This window comes from Dermacentor silvarum, chromosome 8, assembly GCF_013339745.2.
Source record: "Dermacentor silvarum isolate Dsil-2018 chromosome 8, BIME_Dsil_1.4, whole genome shotgun sequence".
Classification (NCBI taxonomy): Eukaryota; Metazoa; Arthropoda; class Arachnida; order Ixodida; family Ixodidae; genus Dermacentor; species Dermacentor silvarum.
The window spans coordinates 18,386,029-18,404,352 of NC_051161.1; the positions used below are offsets into that span (position 1 = coordinate 18,386,029).

At 40.5% G+C, this 18,324-nt stretch overlaps 1 protein-coding gene and 1 long non-coding RNA gene across 18 annotated transcripts in view; one reads left to right on the plus strand and one right to left on the minus strand.

Moving 5' to 3' along the window:
- LOC119460722 (plasma membrane calcium-transporting ATPase 2) overlaps positions 1-18,324 on the plus strand; it is a 336,648-nt gene that overhangs the window by 295,988 nt on the left and 22,336 nt on the right. The window contains exon 26 of one of the 17 annotated variants that reach the window (XM_049673166.1): positions 12,189-18,318. The exons of the other annotated variants lie outside the window; for them this stretch is intronic. Coding sequence (XP_049529123.1) covers positions 12,189-12,350 — 162 coding nt within the window. The 3' untranslated portion in view covers positions 12,351-18,318. Of the gene's footprint in view, positions 1-12,188; positions 18,319-18,324 lie in introns of those variants that run through there. 17 annotated transcript variants of the gene reach the window in all.
- The window catches only part of LOC125947799 (uncharacterized), a 32,590-nt gene continuing 15,718 nt past the window's right edge, over positions 1,453-18,324 (minus strand). The window contains exon 3 of the long non-coding RNA XR_007468492.1: positions 1,453-10,394. This is a non-coding gene — a long non-coding RNA (uncharacterized LOC125947799). The remainder of the gene's footprint in view (positions 10,395-18,324) is intronic.

Below are 18,324 nucleotides of genomic sequence, written 5' to 3' on the forward strand. Positions count from 1 at the left end.
TGCAAAGTTACATCAGTGTGAGCAACTGGGCAAATTCATTGGCATAAAATGCGTAGGCTTATTAAAGTAATTCGGGTACGTTGTCCGTTAGCTAGGAGATGTCAGGACACTCTAAGATATCACATGGCTCATGTTACGGCTTCAGATGAGGCCATTTCTTGACAATCATCACGAACGGGTTGTTTTTGCAGCTTACTGAGTTCACTTGATCCTGTTACATGCTTATAGTTTTAGCCAGAATGAATCGGGAATATCCCCTTCAGGCACAATTTATCTGCAGTTGTACACACCAAGATTAGGCATTGCGACAACACACAATAGAGAAAATAATGTTTTTTTTTTTACATCTGGCTGTAAGTAATTAGTGCTGCAGAATAATTGAGTGTGTTAGAAAACAGTGCCGGAAGATGAATGTCTTGGTTATGGCTAGCAATATGTGGTCACGTAGTAGGTCCTTATCAGCTGTCATTTTAGCGAGTGCTACATTGCATTAGGCGATATCCTAGATAATCGAGGCATCATGCAGCTACACTGCATTTGCTGCGTTTAATTTTATCTTTATTCTTCTAGTATTTTCAGCCTTCAAGTATGGAGTCCATATTTGCAAACACAATAAAACTTGCCTGAAAAAATACTGAATTTTTATTGTTCCAACCGCTTTCTTTGAATGATACTTAAGGTTCAAGAAATGTCGGGAAATAAATTTTAGATTTAGTTGGTGCTTGAAGGTGCTATAACATGTAACACACAAGCTCTACACTTGCTCACAGCTTCAAGCAATCTTGTTACCACATTTCTGCATATGTGTAGTTAAGTTGAGTGAGTGATCTGACTAGCAAACATTAAAGATTGAGTGCCTTCTGTTGGAGTAAGTTGGAAAAGGAGGTGTGGTATGACAATGCTTTGCCTCCAATTCGTCACTGTGTGCAAAATGAGACCAGCGACATTATAATGTAGCAGCATAATGTGCCCAGCTTTGCTCCAGAAAACTGTCGTTAAATGATATTGTCAGTCTTCTCTGATGACCTTACTAATGTAAGCCTGTGCAGAGTCTTCGTCTTGCCTAATTATCACCCAGAATTGGTAGTTCTAGATGTCTTCTTTAAAAGCTGTAGTAATTGTTTTGGCAAACTAGGATCACTGTTTAGTGTAGATCTGTTGCAAGCTGCTCCTTTTGGAATGAATTTACATGTGATTATCAGCATTTAGAAAGATTGGTTAGATTAGGCTATGTGTATGATCTAGAGTGAAATATTTCTCAGGCGCAGGAAATTAGTTGCTGCTGTAGCCCAGTTGTAAAATTTGTTCACTGCTTGAACCCAGAGCGTGCTTTAGCAAGCTTTGGATTCAGAAAACTTTATATGTGTTAATTGATTAGGAGAAATGATGCTTACTTAGCATGCATTTGTAAATACAGTTTTATTCAAATGTCTAAGTGTAAGCCTGTTGGTATTTTCTTTGTAGCTTATTAAATTTTTTATTCATCATAGATAGAATCTGCCAGCTTAGTGTGTCAGTCACGGCCAGCTGGTGCTGAAATAGATCTGCACTTTTCTGCAGCTTCTTGCTGTCCTTGCTCGTTTTAAAGTATCTGAATCAATTCTTAAATCGTGTTTTAGCTGGCGCATGCTATTGAACAGTTGCTTGTAATGTAATTGCTTAAACCTTCATTTGAGGAAATGAGGTGTTATGTTGATGACTCGCCTCAGCGTTAGGCTTCCTTTTCTTCTACTGCTGTCCATTCAATATACTAGTATTGGATTTTACATTAACAAGGCTATGCCCTGTTGAAAGGAATATGCACAAGAAATGTGCCAGCAATGAACTAGTGCATATGAATTTGCATTAAAAAAAAAAACGATAACTAAGAAAAGAAAAGGCTAAATGTCTCAAACAACTTAACACTAACCCATGAACTGACACAGTGTGTTAATGGAGGCATTGTGCCATTAGAAGCACTTTTGATGGTCTCCTCTGTGCTTACGAATTTTGGGGACCCTGCATGGTTGTTTGCTGTGCAGTTGTGTCAGCATGTCTGAACTATGCATTGTGGGGATAGTTACGTAGCATTCCCGCCCCATGTGCAGTAGGTGACATGTACGGGATTGTAATCGATGGTACGATTCTTGGAACACACTGAGGAAGCGCTCTCATCTGCACAGTTTATGCTAGCGCTCGCCTAGTGTCTGCCATCGTTTATAAAGGCCAGTGCTTGCTTGTCGCCACCTATTGGTTTCTCTGCAAAACTCTGCTGTAGTGTGTAGTTGTTTCCAGTTTGTTTTCAGGTGTGTGCACACGTGTGAAGGCTGATGCAGTTGGCCATTTTGCATCTTGTCCCTATCTGTGGGTGTGTGTGCGTGTGCTAGCATATGTGTGTGTGCATGTGTGTGTGTGCGTTCAGGAATGCGTCCTTAGAGGTTCATGCTGTATTCTTTTTTTAGGTGTGCTGTTTGGCCCTGGTGTGTATGCACTCTCCTCCTTTTGTTTGGGCCTAAAGCCACCTTGCATTGCTGTGTGGTTTTTGTTTTCCTAGTGCGTTGACAATTCAGTCGGACGCACCACCGTCCTGTCCCATGTCGCTGCACTACCACCAAGCCTCTGCAAAATTGTTGCGAGGCTCTGGGGTTAACGAGACTGGCTTGAGAGCGTGGGGTGTTGTGCTGGGAAGCAATGGGGGTCAGGGGCAGTATGGGAAGACTGCGTGGTGCGATTGCACTTAAACGCAGGCCACTTTATTTTTATGTGCCCACACGTGCAGCTGTTGGTGATAACAGTTACGATCATCTGTGCTTGGCCTTTCTCCTTCCTTAGCTCGGTGGTGAACAGTTCCCCCGAATGAAATGAAACCATGTCATCCCTACCGCTGGCTCTGTGCGTCACTGCTGTGGTCGTGAGACCAAGCAGCTATTTGTCAAGGGTACTGTGGTTGAAGTCGGGCAGGATGTATATGCCCGGGATCACTGCCTTCCTTATTGCATTTTGAAAGCACACTAACATGGTCATAGCTTCAGCTTATAGTTCGGTGTACAGAGGCTTCTCTCTCTTTAATTTTTTTACTACCGTGCTCTGATGCCTCCCTTGTGTTTTGCCTGTGTGTGCGTGTGGGTATTTCCATCTTTATGTGTTTCTCTACTTCCACACATTCTCTCTCTCTCTCCCAGCCAACCATAGAAACGGTTTGTGGTGGGCAGACCCTTATGCTCTGTAGCAGTTTCACCACACGTTTCTGCACATGTGTTGCTATTCTCAATGATGCCTCTGTTTTTGTCACTAACAATCTTCCTGTATTCACGGTATATTTGGTCTCTTGCTGCAAGGCTTCTAGGCATTTTGACAGTTGAGAACGAGGTCAAAGTCGTGGCTTAAATTTGTGTGCAAAAATGTTTGCACAAGAAGTGGACTATAATCGTAGTCTTGTATTCAATACGACTATTCATGGCTGTGTCAGTCTCTCTCGTATGAACTGAAGCAGACTTTGAAGTTGACTTTCAGAAAAACGGCCTTCCGAGTGTCAACCACAACTCTTGTTCTAAGGCAGCCAGAGCAATAAAGTTGGTCTTATTGGATTCCTTGAATCGCGCAAAAGCCATTGCTATCCTATTTACTGAAATCTGAGCAACTGATTCTTTGCAAGCTTTTCCAAAAAAATTAAGAGAAACTTGCATAAAATTAGAACCAAGTGAGATAAACAAAATTAGACTCACACATTTGAAATAAGCACATAAAACTACTCATATCTACAAGTTTGCAGCACCATAACTTGAAGGATAGACATTACTAAAATTGCTGGTCCATGACCCGGCTGTTCTCTTACTTCGGAAGCCTTCACATATTTTGTTAAAACAGTCAGCAGCATATTTAGACTGATTTTCAATGAACTGAAAACAGCAGGTGTCATTTGAGAGTTTTAGTGTGTCCGGTATTCGTGCAAACGGCGGTTTGCCGGATAAGTGGGGGCGTAAACATGAGTAGCCAGATTGACGGCACCACCTGGTGATGCAAAGCTCAACCAGAAGAAACGCAGAGCTAATATTGTAGTAACCATCAAGTATAGTATTCTGCTTCGCAGCTGGTACTAATTACGCTGCTGGCATAATCGTGAACACGATTATGCTGCTGTTGAAAATTTTACACCAGCAGCTAGGAAGAATATGCTTAGATCTGCATTTGTTTGGTTGAGCTTTGTGCCACCAGGTGGCTGGGCACCACTCTGGCTGCTTACGGGTCCAATCCAGCAATCCACCCGAGTTTGCCGGAACATCGGACACACTAAAACGCTATTCTCCTGCTAACAACAGATGTTGGGCATGAGTTAAAATGTAATCTGTCAGGGCTGGTCTAAAGCACATAATGCTTAAAGCAACTTCCCTTAGTCACTGCGTCCACCGTTGTTCATTTTGGTGGGTCATACCTCACTGACCTCGCATGGTGTCCTCCCATTGTAGATTTTCCGTTTAACTGCTACCCAGCCCCGTAGCTTCAGAAACTTGGCATACCCTCAAAGCTGTTTTTAAACACAAACTGCTTTTTGACTGATGCAGTACCCTTCAGTTTGCTCATTTGAAGATAACTTTGGATCAGCTATTTATTTGTCAGGTTTGACTTCACTCTTGTTCTTAACTGGCAAAATGCTTTACCTGTGAGATTGTAATGCATGTGTATTGCATATTATCAGGTTTAGTACTGTGATCACCGTGAACATTGCCTAGCAAAGAAGCTATGCTCATAGCATTACACACTGTCTTTAAGTTGTAATGTCTTGTAAAACTATACAGCGGAATTTAGCAGAATACTATATACACTCTTTATCACATAACTTTTTTTTTAGTGTATCATTTTTTTTTTTAAGCAGGGCATCAGGCTTGTGTTCTCATAGGACTGTGATTGTGTGATGTCATCTGACATGTGTCACACATAACCAGTAAGACAGAGTGTAGCAGAAGTGGACAGATTTCTGCCATTATATGACATTATAGTTAGTTTGGTTTTTGGCACTGCGAGCAGTGGTTACGATGTAGCATTGTGTGCTGGATTAAGTCAGCACTGTGAACTGCCTCATAAGTCTCGCATTGAACACACCTGTTTACCAGTGACCTTCGTGAGGCATTTCAAGTAAATGCACACATTTTTTGTTTTTGTTTTACATGTGGCTGTGATGGAGCTGGGCTACATATGCTCGCATTTCAGTTGCTAATAATTCAGTTGCTTCTGTCTCTTTGTACACATTATTGTACTCTTCACTTCCACTTTTATATTTTTTACTGCTCCAGCAATGTTGTCAAGGCAGTTAACAAAAAATTTAAATAGTTATGACTTTGTGGAAGCATGTCTAAGAAATATGCGACAGTATTTTTTAACCTGCAGCACTTTTTCAGAAAGCTGAAGCATATTTATTTTTTGTCGAAGCTGCAAGCTTCTTTGTCTATTTAGAAGCATTCCTATTAGTTAAGAATCAAACCTTGCTTTTAATAGGTAGGCAAAAAGCATAACTGTCAAAATACTTACATATAAAAAAAAGATTGCCTTACAACCTGAATGTCCAGTAACACCATATGTTCAATGCGATCGCCTGTAAAAACGTGTATGTTAAACCTTGTTTTAACAAAGTTGCATCCTGCACTAAAATAGCTTCGTTATATCCCATACTCGTTGTAAGCATATATTCATTATGTGTTGATATCAGCTTGGAAAATCCTATACTTTTTTAAAGCCAATAATTTGTTACATCCAATAATTCTTTATATCCACCGAGGTTCAATTATGAATAAGCTCTGCTTTGGCCTTTGTGAATGTAGCAGCAGTGATGAAAGTTGTTCATTGGATATAGATGTTATGGGGAGTGTCAGTTTTGTAAAAGAAATGAGTTCGTTACAATGTTTGCAGAATATATTGGCTCTCAGCTAGGGCAGAATTCAGGCAGTGAAGTATTTTGTATTTTTTACTGCTCCTGTCTTTGTTCATGGAGCAGCAGATGTGAAAATCTGTTCCTTGGCCCCATTAAAAAAATTCTTTTTGCAAGTATTGTTCTCATAACGCCATTGCCAAGTACTAATGTGTTTGTAATAATGCTGTGTGTACACGTCTGTAATAACTGCTTGTTATATTTGTGTTTGCACGGTTGCAATTTATACCGTTTCATTTTATCAGTGCCTTACTTCAGCTAATTTGACATACTCTGAAATTTGATCATTTCCAATTTATTGGAGTATTTATTTAGTATTTATTTAGTATTTATTTATTTTGTATTTATTCAAATTTATAATTTTTACTAGAATTGATAGAATGTCAAGCTTAGTAGTGAGCCAGTGGCTAGATGCTCAAAGGCATAGACACTGATGGTGTCGCTAACAAAAATAAAATTATCTCGGAATTTGCAGGCAGACTGAACTTGTTTGGTGTAAGCTTCATAGCATTTCACATTTTATATAATTTCTCCTTTTTTTAATGACCTGTTGATGCACTCTTTTTTTCATTTAATGCTTTCCTCGTGTAGAATATGAAGGAGACAGTTAAAATTTGTATTTTTATCCCTCTACAAGGCAAAATCAAGTACGACCTCAGCGTTCACAGTAGTTTGGAAACATTATTGTTTGCTTGTGCACAGCCTTTTTAATCTGGTCATTATTTTTAACAGTGTTACAGCTTATTCACAAGAAAGAAGTTTTATTATTCCAAAATATGTAAGTTTGAAAGCTTGCTAAAGATAATTAGAACTTCATCGTTTTAGCTGGCTTGCATGCTAGTTTCACCAGCTTTCATTAACGCTACTGACCGTCATGCACATGTGCCCACCTTCACGCATGCAGGGAGAGTTTTTTTTGTGCAAGGCACTTGATTCAACTACACGGTTCTTTTGAGTCTGTCACAAACCTTTCCCTTTTCTACAGGCACCTGTTGTAGCATGTAAAGGCACTTAAACAATTATAACCTACTGACTACACTGCTAGCAAGCAGCCAATATCATTTCAGGAGGCTCTGGCTTGTGATAGTTCAATCTCGGAGTGAGAGAAATTCTGATCAATTTAAATATAGTGCGACTGTTTTATCCTTCTTAGTTATGAACCAACTCGGCCAATGTTCAAACCACTATGTTTTCAGTGCATTCTGAAGCCACTTAATTCAGCAAAGCATTCAGTTAGTACAGTCAGTTCAAACCTCTTGGCTTTCCAGGCCCAGGCAACATAGCCAAATATTATTGACAAGGGAATATTCGTAACGCAAAGGTAGCAAAATTTATTCATGCCTCAGTGCCTAAGTTGCTGTGGCGGTTGGTTATTCAATATCCTCGGTATGTGTTCACAGGAACTGAATCTATCTTCTCTTCTATTACATATCCATTAGTTTCGTCTACATTGCATTTCATTCAGTTCTGTGGAATTATTATGCTGAACATAATGTCACGGGTTCAGTTCCCAGTTGCGGCATCCACATTCCTATAATGGCAGAATACAATAATGCTTATGTATTTAGTGTGCGTTAATGAACGCTCTAGGGCCCTCAACTTCGGTGTTTCTCATTACCTGTGTGTTGGTTTGGGATGTCAAACCTCCTAATTGATTTCATTTCATTCAGGGCTATGCAATTAGTCGCATTAAATTATTTCATGTCCATCTCTTTCCATGTAGTAACTTCTAGTTCTATTTTGGACCATGTTTTCTGAACTCTGAATACTAATTTAAACAAAAATATGAGGTGGATTGAATTAACGTCAGCCAACTGTACGGCCTTGTGAGATTTTTCTGTGTATCTACTTTCATTGATTGGGAAAGACTGAAGGTTGCAAAATTTCAGCAAGCTTCAAGAAGCCTTGAAGCTTGCTAGCTTTTCTTTTAATTTTTTAATTGTATGACTGATGTTTCATTATCTGAGACAGCTCATGCAGGCTTAGGCTAGCAAGCAATTGCGATACTTCCTTCACACTCTATCTGTTCCCTGGACCAGAAGAACTCTCTCTGCATGTTCCTGTCCTGAATGTTTTAGAGATGTACATAGTGGCACTTATAGACTTCAAATTTTTATAACATTTGCTTTAGAAACTAAAAGCAAAAAAAAAAAAAAATTGGTCCGTATTGGCATTTCAAAACAGCGCATACTTTTAATGGGTATACTCATTGCTGTGCTCATTTTGTTTGACCCACAGATACAGTGACATGCAGTTCACACACATTACTTCTATTGTTGTTTATAATGTATATGACAGTACAGAAAAGCCCTCTTCACATGTTTTGAACAGCACAAGATTGTGGCAGTTTATCGTGCTCAGCATAACTTTAATTGGAGCAAGTAATTGAGTACGCTAGGAAGTTCACTGCTTGTTACATATAATCTAGCATAAACAGCTCCTAATCGTAATGAGGTTGATGTGTCTTGTAGCAGTGTTTCTAAACAAGCTGCTTTGTCTCCGTGTTTTGAAATAGTGGCATGAAAGTGATACTACATTGTCCAATGACAAAAGATGGAAACAACGTTTGAGCATCTGCTTGTTAAACAGCCTGGTAAAATTGTAACAGGCTTTCAAATGACTGTTGAATGCATGATACATTACAGGAATTTGTGATTAAAGTGCGGAAACTTGCGTTATTCATTGATATAAACCCTCACATAAACCCTCCACTGCATATATGCATGTATATGTGTAGACCTGAATTTCAGAACTGCCATGATGTTTGTATACATGGGCACATTTAGGAACTATTTCGGGGAACTCAGTGAACTACATTTAGATATATGTGAGGCATTATTTTTTTTGCAACATTATAAATACTTGCCACTTAGGCCTTGTAACACTTCGAGCATTTTCTACAAATCTACTCAGTCACTAGTTAACGCTATCATTAACACCTTACCCAATTACTACTTTTGTATATATGCAGTGGGAGCCTAGAATTTAACACCAGACTTTTTGTCCTTCCCTGCAGATTTTTTAACAATCGCCACAGTCCTTCAGGTGCTCATAACTTGCAAGTTTCTTTGGGACGTTTAACCCCATTACTCACAACTGACATTTTTGCGGTGTTGGGTGTACAATGGGCTTTTATTCATAATGACAAAAAAAAGTGTCTGTCCCATCTTCTGTCAGTTGGCTGATGTATCTCACTTCATGTTTAACCCTAGGCATGTGTACTTGTTCTAGCAGGCATTTACATCACCTTGAATCTTATCTAATCCCTCTCAGCATTTATGTGTCCTAAGAATCACTTGCAACAAAATAAAGAAATGCAAAGTGATGCCTTGCAGAGTTCGAACTATTGGAGTAATAACTGGGGCCAAATATCCTGTGCAAGCATCCCTACTGAAACATTCCACAAGTGGTCCACTGATTCTGTATGTTTTCCATATGATACTTATAGATTTTATGAATATTTGCTATGGAATCGATATTCGTTCCATAAAAGTAATGTGGAAAGCATATGGAACTGTTTCAGTGGAGGTGATGGCTATATTTCTATAAATAACATGGGAGGAATAAACCTCCGAATAACTAGTCCTAATAAGTGTTGTGCGTTGGTCTTTATTCATTTGCAGACTGTACCTTTCATGCTGTAAATATCAAATGGTCAGACATCTAGTGTGTGTTTTTAATCAACTTCCACTCAAGAGAAGAGCAAATGGCATAAATCTGGCATCACTTTGCATTTTTTGTGATGTTGATTGCAAATGTTGTTCGTGAGCAGTTTAATATGGATGAAGAGGAGCCTGATTTTTTAGGAATGTCGGCTTATCTCTGTAGCGTTAAGTGTATCACTGCAAAACCAATCTGTAGGGTTGCTCAGATGATTGATACTTCATCGCATGTTGCCATGTCATCCACTTACTGCAGTTGGGGCCCCTTTTCTTGCTTGTTCTTCAGCTGTTACAATTTGCACTTCTTGATCAGTTCATCAAGGGAAGGATTTTAATCTTTTTTTTTCGTTACCTGATGTGCAAAGCTATCAGTTTTTTTCTTATCCTCAACCTTTTAAGGATCATTACAATGCTCTAGAGTGTGCAATAAAATGAGGACATGTTCACTGAAATGCAATAGTGTAAAAAAAAGTGGACATCACCAGGCACTCTGCTGTTGCAATTGGGAGTTAGGTGCCCTTATGCCATACTCTCAAAATATTTTCTTTTTGATGCATCAACAGATTGCATTGTTAGATGTGATATTGACTCACAGTGCACGAAGAAATCTAAAACAAAGTGACCGGGTGTCTCAAACTATGGTATAATTTTTTCAAAGAAAAGCTTGTTATAACTATAAACTATCTGCAAGATTTCACTCCTAGCACTTGCTGATTGCACTACACTGAGATCCTACCGAGGGTTGGCTGTTGTTATGGCAGCAGACAAAAGCTCAAGCATACAGGACCCTGGCAGTCGCTGTTTTTAGTCTCGGCAGGGCCAAAATCAAGCTGTAATAAAGAAAATAGCGCAAGTTATCTTGTACAACTTACAAATTTTTACAGATAAGCTGAAGCAAAAGCCTATAGCAGTATTTATTGATTTCGAATGCAAGGAACTATGCAAGAACAGTAACAAGTTTTACCTCATGTGGTCATCTCACTTTCAGCATTACTGCCATATTTCCTGATTGAAACTTCTTAATGATGTGCATCTAAAACTTCAGGTTTTGCCTTCTGTTTTTACCACTACGTGTACTTCTAAATTATTGTAGTTTTGAAGATAAGCTTAGCTTTCATAATTCTGCTTTGTATATTGAACGAAATGTGATATTGCCATGCACTTGTGCCACTTGCTCCCAGAAGATGACAAGGACGGTCTAGTTCACGAGCTAGCGCCTTGGTCTTTTGTCGGTGCTGCGCTGCCCCTTTGACGACTCAGACTTTAATCGCCCCTTTTAGAAATTGCCTGTCTATTAAAGGTGACAATATTAGCACATCAATGATTGTAGCAGTAAGTCATTTATATATTTCATAAACACTCCTACATGCGTGAGATCATTATTGCTGATGACAGGGGATTGAACTCAAATACTCTGCATTGACACTCTGTTAGTTTTTTTGTTTTGACAGTCAAAAGCTCTAGATATTCATCTATTGAAGCTCAACGCAGCCTCTTTTGCATTCTTAATACTAGACAAGTGGTCTGAAGAGGACGTGCGCTTTTATGTGCTCAGTGCTCTGACAAAAGAGGACATCGATTCAGTGCTTTCAAAACAGGAGCAACAGGCTGCATACAGTTAGCGTCAAAAGTTAACGGTGTGTGGGGCCTAAGCAAAAGTCTGCTGAGTCCGGGCATGTAGCCTGGATTTCAGATTTGCAATCTGTGCTAGTATACTCAACCAATGCAGTGATGTACTGTTTTACTGGTTGCAAGCTAAAACTGGGCTGAGATTTGGCTTTTTCATGCAACCCACATCCCACAAGCTTTTGACGATGACTGTGCATGCTATGGGGCTGAAACTGTAAGGATAACAAAAAAACTTCAATGGATACTGAGGACGTGTCGTGAAATGAGCACCGTAATGAGCAATGGTAGGTGTAAGTTGGTGTAAAGACAGCAGTGGGGGCAGTGTGGATTGGATGTGAAATACGCATAATGTAATGTAAACACGCATAATGCAGGTAACTTTAGTACTCAGCAGTCAGACAAGCAATGTATTTAGTGATCTACTCACGCTGGTGAGCAAATAAAGGTACCTTTCAAGGTTACCAAAACACCCCAGTTAAAGGGCAGAATTTCAAGATACTTCCTTGTTTTCGCACGGTTTTGACGTAGGAAAAGTCATTAAAGCTTTCTCTGTGTAGTCTTTGGCTCTTTTAAAGTGCAAAATGGTCCTGTACTTAAAAACACTTGCCTAGGCCCGAGTAATTGTGGGTCAAAATTCATGGTGTCACGGTGAACTGGTAAGGGAACTTCCCCGTGGCAGCACCGCCGGTATTTCGTTTTTGCATTCTTTCTGGCTTACCAAGGCTCTGCTGAGAATAAGAGTGGCTGTTTTTCTAGTGTATAAGCACAATTCACTAATGCAGCTTAACCTAATGGTTCATTTTATAAGCATGCTTCTATGAAGAGTGTGAAAAAAAAAAAAAAAAATGCTGGTCTGCGCATTCCTAAGAAATCAGGCTGCTTCTTTTGAACATAAAAGAAGTAATGTTTGCTCTTTTTCATGGTGTCTGTGGATTTCTAGTCCTTTTTTCTTCATATGTGCGCGTGGTTCGTGCCTGGTGGCTGTGTTTCTGCAGAACCCAGCTCCTGAGCTGTCAGGAGAGAACATGGATCTGCTGAGTGGAAGCTTAGCACAGCTTCGACGGTTTTCTGCTGCAAGTCACCAAGGCCCTGATGACTTGACCTGCACGGGACCAACAGTGGCAGCGCGCTCTCGGAAGCCTCTTTACAGCTCATGAGTTCACGAGTTCAGTCATGAGTTCTTTCGCAAGTTCACTCTGTGATCTGCACACCCATGAACGCTAACGCGTGCTCACTGAACACTTGGAAATGAGCAGTGCAAAGCTATGTGAAAGGGGACCCCTGCGCACTTTTGTGGGAGGCATCTTTCGCCTCTTGGAATACCGGACGCACTTCCTATGTGTTCCCAATTTCCTGTCGAACCCTGTTGCCTGTTTTCTTGCATTCAAGCTGTCATCGGCACTACAGCACTATGTACTGGCATTATGGTTTAGTATAGAACATAAATATAGATTTCCTTTGGGCTCTTCAGTTTTTCAACATGTGTTGGGCCAGAGGATGTGCAAAGCCGTTTCTGTTGAGTTTCCCCATTTGTTCTCAACGTCACTTGGCTATTTTTTGTGTACGTGCAGATTCTAAAGAGTAATGTTTATACATTTCTTTAAATTATGTTCATTAAAAGAATCCTTTCTAAATTTCCTTTTTGGAAATAGTGCAGGGAATGATTTTTTTTTTGTCTCTTCTAGTCTCAATGATTCAGCTTGCAGAGCACTGAGGTTCTTTTTCTTAACACGTGTGAAATCAGTTGCCTTTAGCTACATATAGCATTGGTTATTTATTAGTTCTATTGACATATGTACGCATAGCTGTTATTGCAGTGAGATTAAAGCACTGTTTACGAACTAAGTTTTTACAGATTATAATAGTTTGCAAACTTAGGCCTCATCTTTGTCTTAGTGGTGTGTGAGTTTGTGTACATTCTTTTGTTTTTATTCTGAACTGTCAGCTGAAGCCTTGACCATGTTCAGTTGCATACCTGTAATATTACAGCCATACGAATGTTTGCTATAGAGGTGCTCTGAAATGTTTGCGGCATGTCTGTCTGAGGGTGTGCCCTGTGCAGAGTGCTGCGGTTGAGCCAGGCTTTGGCAGATTGATCGAGCTCCAATGGGGGATTATTAACTAATTGAGTTTGTATTGGGTATTGTGAACATCATCTGGGACTTGCAAGTTTTACTGGGGGAGCGTGCACCCTTTCAATACCAAAGCACTTTTCTTTTTGTCTAGACATCTTTTTTTTAAGTTTGTGGTGCAAGGAAACAACTGTAAATTGGCAACGCTATAATCGGTACAATTTTTATTTTTCAGCTTTGAAATGGAAACCTGCCTTTTCTATTTTTTTAATTTTTCTTGGAAAAGGGGTAAGAGGGCGTGATTGCAAACAGGTAAATCTCGTTCCCACTTTGAATGTGCTCAGTTAATGTCTGTATGGTGTGCCATGGCCAGTCAGTGCAGTTTCCAAGTCAGGTGGCCCTTTCACGTGTGGATGTGGGCACTACTTCTGCTCATTCTTTGTGTGCGCACATCTCACGCTGGTGGGGTATGTGTGTGCGCAAGGTTTATGACATATTTACTTCTTTTTTTTTTTTGTCCCCTTTCTTACTTCACCAAAGTCAGGTTTCCCTGCTACTTTTTACCATCACCATTGACCATCGGCGGTGGAGTCTCTTGGGCGGAAATGCTCCACCAGCACGTCTGCTGCTCGCGGCATTCGTTTCTTTTGATGTCAGTTGAAGAAACAGGGGTTGAGTGGATGGGGTGGCGGGGAACAGTCGCGCTATCTTTCTCTCTCTCTCTCTCTATCAGGCTCTCTCCTTCATTCGACACCCTTCATTGCCACCCCCACGGGTCCCGCACTTCGTCGTTCCCTTCCTGCCTTCTACCGCACTGCAGATGTCACTCGTCTTCCTGTCCTCTGTTTATTTTCTCCTTCTACAACAGTGTTGCCGCTGTACTCTTGGCTAATGGTCCCTCTGTGCATTTTGCTCCCCTTCCTCTGGTCGGTTTCCTTCCTTCCTTGCCTTCCTTTTCCTGCACTTGTGGTTTTCACTTGTACCTGAGCTTCCACCCTGGGTAGGCAGTGGTCTCGTGCATCTATGCTTCAGAAAAAGCACAAACCTCTGACAGTTTACCAATTTGCACTTGAGAGGCTTTAAAAGGCAGTGCCATTTCAAGGTTCCACTGAGAAGTCACATTTTATGCACCGCCACCAGCAGCAACAACAAAAGAAATGCCATGTCCGCACGTCATGGTGACAAAAGGCTTCTTTGAAGAGACCGAAAAATATATATACATTCTGGTGAAGAGGCTGCGAAGATGTGCCAAAGAAGACACTTTGAAGAGATGAACAAAGGAATTAAAATGTAGCTTTCTGCGCTCTCCCCTTAGGGCCACAGTTGAAGAGGACAGCTTTCAGCAGCCAGTGGATTGAAAGTTTCTTGAAATTTAACCCTTCGGGGCTGTGTGAACCTTAAAAGTTTCCTGCATCCTTACGCAGTTCTCAAGACAAGCTCTTGAAGAGAAGCTAATTCTGCCTATCGGATTTCAGACTGTGGCAGCGCTCTCCTATCTCACGCCCTCATCTATCTTCCTACCTTACCTCTGCCTCCTTTGCCTTGCCTCTGTCCACAAATATGTCTTGTTGCCCAAAACTTTATCTGTACCACCTCTTCCTCTTTCTTTTTTCTTCTCTAGTTTCCTGCCTTTCAGCATGTCCTCAGTGCAGAACTGTGCATTCCCACCTATTTTGAGTTTGCAGGCCTAGTTTCTTTACATGTTTCGTACACAACCCTACCTGCTCATTTACACTTTTTTTTTCTTTTTTATTACTGTTATCTTCTAGATTCTTAGAAGCACAGCCCTTCCAAATTTGCTCCTGACCATTTCCTCACACTGACATACAGGGACGAGATTAACATTTTATATTTTTTTTAATTGTGCCTCTGATGTCAATTTGTAAAGTGCGAAATGTTTATTAATCTTAATTTGTATTAATCCTTACATAATGGTGGAGCAGGCTTCTTATTTCATAGTTTCAAGACACATGCAGTGCATAGCTCACCTACTTGTTTGGTATTTCGAAAGAGCAACGGCAAAATTTTAACCGACTTGTTGGTTTGGGACAAACACTTGTGCTGCCAGCTTCTCTTGTATTTTCGGGAGTTGGTAAATCATAGCAGCTAGCTCTGGACTGAATGCCAAAATTTCTTGCTGAATAATGTTGCAATCTACCAGCCTCATCGAACATTGCTAAAGCACATAGGAATGCTTGAAAATAGAATTTTTAATGTTGCCATAATAATGGGGATGTATCTGAGGTTATGCATTAAAGAACAACCTCAGACAATAGGGAACAAATTGTAAGGGTATGTGTACGCATACACAATACCTTGCATTGCTCATGAGAAGAAAAAATTAACTGAAGACTTAGCAGCACCAGGCTCGCATTTTTGGTAATGCATGCTTTTGCCGAGACGCTTTTGGCTTAAGGATGGTCTCACTTGTGCACTACACTGTTTACATGAGGAGACTGCCCACAAAAGGTTTGGTGTAGGTGCTAAGAGCTTTACCAAGGACGAAAAGTTCAAGCTTGCATGACTGTTCAGTGGTCATGGTCTTTTCACAGTCATTTCCTAAAAGTTATAAACTCATTATGAGTGAGTGTTACCTTTATTACTGAATTGTCTTCATTTTGCAGACTTGCAGTTTAGTTTGCGGAAGGTTGCCTTCTTGTTGGATTTTCTCTTTCTCTTTTGGCATTCAGTACTGGTTGCATTGCCATGCCTTTTATAGAAATGGTTTCAATGCATTTAAATATGGTGATAAATGACCGATGATTTCGATTCCTTCTTTTTTTAAATATTCAGGTTTCTATTCGAGGTGCCCTGCTCTGCCATGTCAATGTCATAGTTCTCTGAGGCACATGTATTACGTACCCTGTCGCTCCCACAACTACTCTGGTGACTTTTCCCTGGAGCCGAGTGGCTGTGTGGGCAGTTCTGTCTGTGTTCTCTCTTTTTATAACTTTCTGTCATTCTACATTAGTAACACTGTTACTATACCTTCTGTTCTTTCTTTTTTCATTTCTTTCTTATGTTTGTTTGCTTTCTCGCTGCTTGTAGGCGCAGGGAACACTGCCGACGTGTCATGTGACAACACCCTACTTACCCGACTGACGATACTTACTGGTCTATGCCAACACATACAGTTCATTAACATGGCACAAACTCCTCCCAGTTGCTCCGATGCCTTCTTTTGGGCTAGACGGGGACAACATGGTGATCACAGTACCTAATACATGTAAAGACTGCCAAGGGCTCTAAACCACCATCAAGCACCATCAGTAGGGGCAGAAAATTAGAATAAAGGGAATAAGAAGGGAGGGCACAGGGAGGGGAAAGAAGTCCATGTCTCCATGTGCTGTCCAACCTGATACCACCACAGCCATGTGCAACAGGCCAATATACTCCAGTGCCATGGGACAAGCCTGCGTACCTACCAACAACCACTGCATCCATTCTCAATACAAAAAAAAAAAAAGCATGCTTGGTGCAATTACTAAACACGGCTCTCACTCTCTCTCTCTTTGTCCTTCTTTTATTTGGTCACTTAACAGCTGCTGCCATTGCAGCTTCCTTGGTTACATGTTTCCAAGCTTGCGTGCTGCATATCTCATTTTATTTGTTTTGCTTTTGTTTTAGTCTTTGACATGCCTTCAACACCGATTACAATGAACATCTATTATTTCCTGTAGATTTTTATGAGCACAGTTTTGCTGTGTTTCAGAATGCGGCCCTTGTGTGGCCTTTCATTTTTCTTGTTTTATTACTAGCCTTAATCGACAACCTTGCGTTTTAGAGAAAACATACATCAGCAATTTTTTGTCTCTTCAATCACTGATTTTGCTTCATACTCGTGTGATGTAACACTTGTTCCTGCTTATTTGCACTCGTGCGAAGAGACAGAAAATTGTGGTTGCTTTCGTTCTGATTTCTTTTATTTATTTTTTTCTTCATCTTATGTTTGATTTTCCCGTGACTGAGAGAGGGGGGTGCATGTGGCCAAAACGTTTGTCTTACCATACATCATTTTTTTTTTCTTTAAATACCACAGTGCTGCTTCATCGTTTTTTGCTCACGCTCTCTTTTTTGTGCTTTTCAGTTGTTCATTTGTTTGCATCCAGCCTTTGCTTCTGACACCGTAGGCACAGAGTTCTGAGCAAGAAAAAAAAAAATGACAGAGAGACGTTTGCTTTTTCCCTTTTTACTCACTTGACTTCTGCCTGCTTGGTGGTGGCAGTCTGTTCTTTTGTTTCTCTCTCTCTCCTTGCCTTGCCTAACAAAACTAACGCTGCACTTTGCCAGCTGTAGGCACGAGCGACACTGCAGAAACACTGCCGTTTGAGGAAATGGTCAGGTACTGAAAAGAAGGTCTTGTTGCGTTTGCGGGTAAAAGCACGTTTTTTTTTTTTTCCTCTCCGCACATGCCACGGGAGTTTGGGAAGTCTGAAAAATTTCTTTTTAACATTATTATTGCAAGTAGGTATGTACTGCACTTGCCATCTGTGTCTGGATTTCAGACATTTCGCCTGGGACTGGACCTTGCGACTTTTCAGTGGGTGACACGAGTGTTATAAAGCCTATTAGGTTGAACATAAGAGCACTTGCCATTATGCAGTGCTGTATGAATTCCAGGTGTAAATCAGATTGCTCGCTTTTATTCTTGGTTCCATTAAGCCTATCTGTTGCAAGAAAAGACATCCACTTTCTTCACGGTATTTGAACCAGAGACTGCTCTTGTTTGGGTGCAGTTGCAGTTTTTATGGCTTCGCCAGAAAGTCCCTTTATTGGTTCCAAAATGAGAGGAAGCTGGAATAAGTGAGGAGACTCCTTGGTCATGCGTAGAGGAAAAAAAAAAGAAAAAAAAACTTGGAACGTGGCTTCAGTAAATCCTGCCATTGTGACTTGTGCATCTGGTTTTTATTTTTTGGTGTTTTTTTTCTCCTTTCACTTTTTCTTTCCTGCCCTCCTTCCCTCTCTCTTTCTCTGGCCATTGTTCTTCCTCCTTTCCCCATTCTCTCCCTCCCTCAAAACGTGCAAAACTGGTGGATGGGCGGCCTGCCAAACCGTGCAG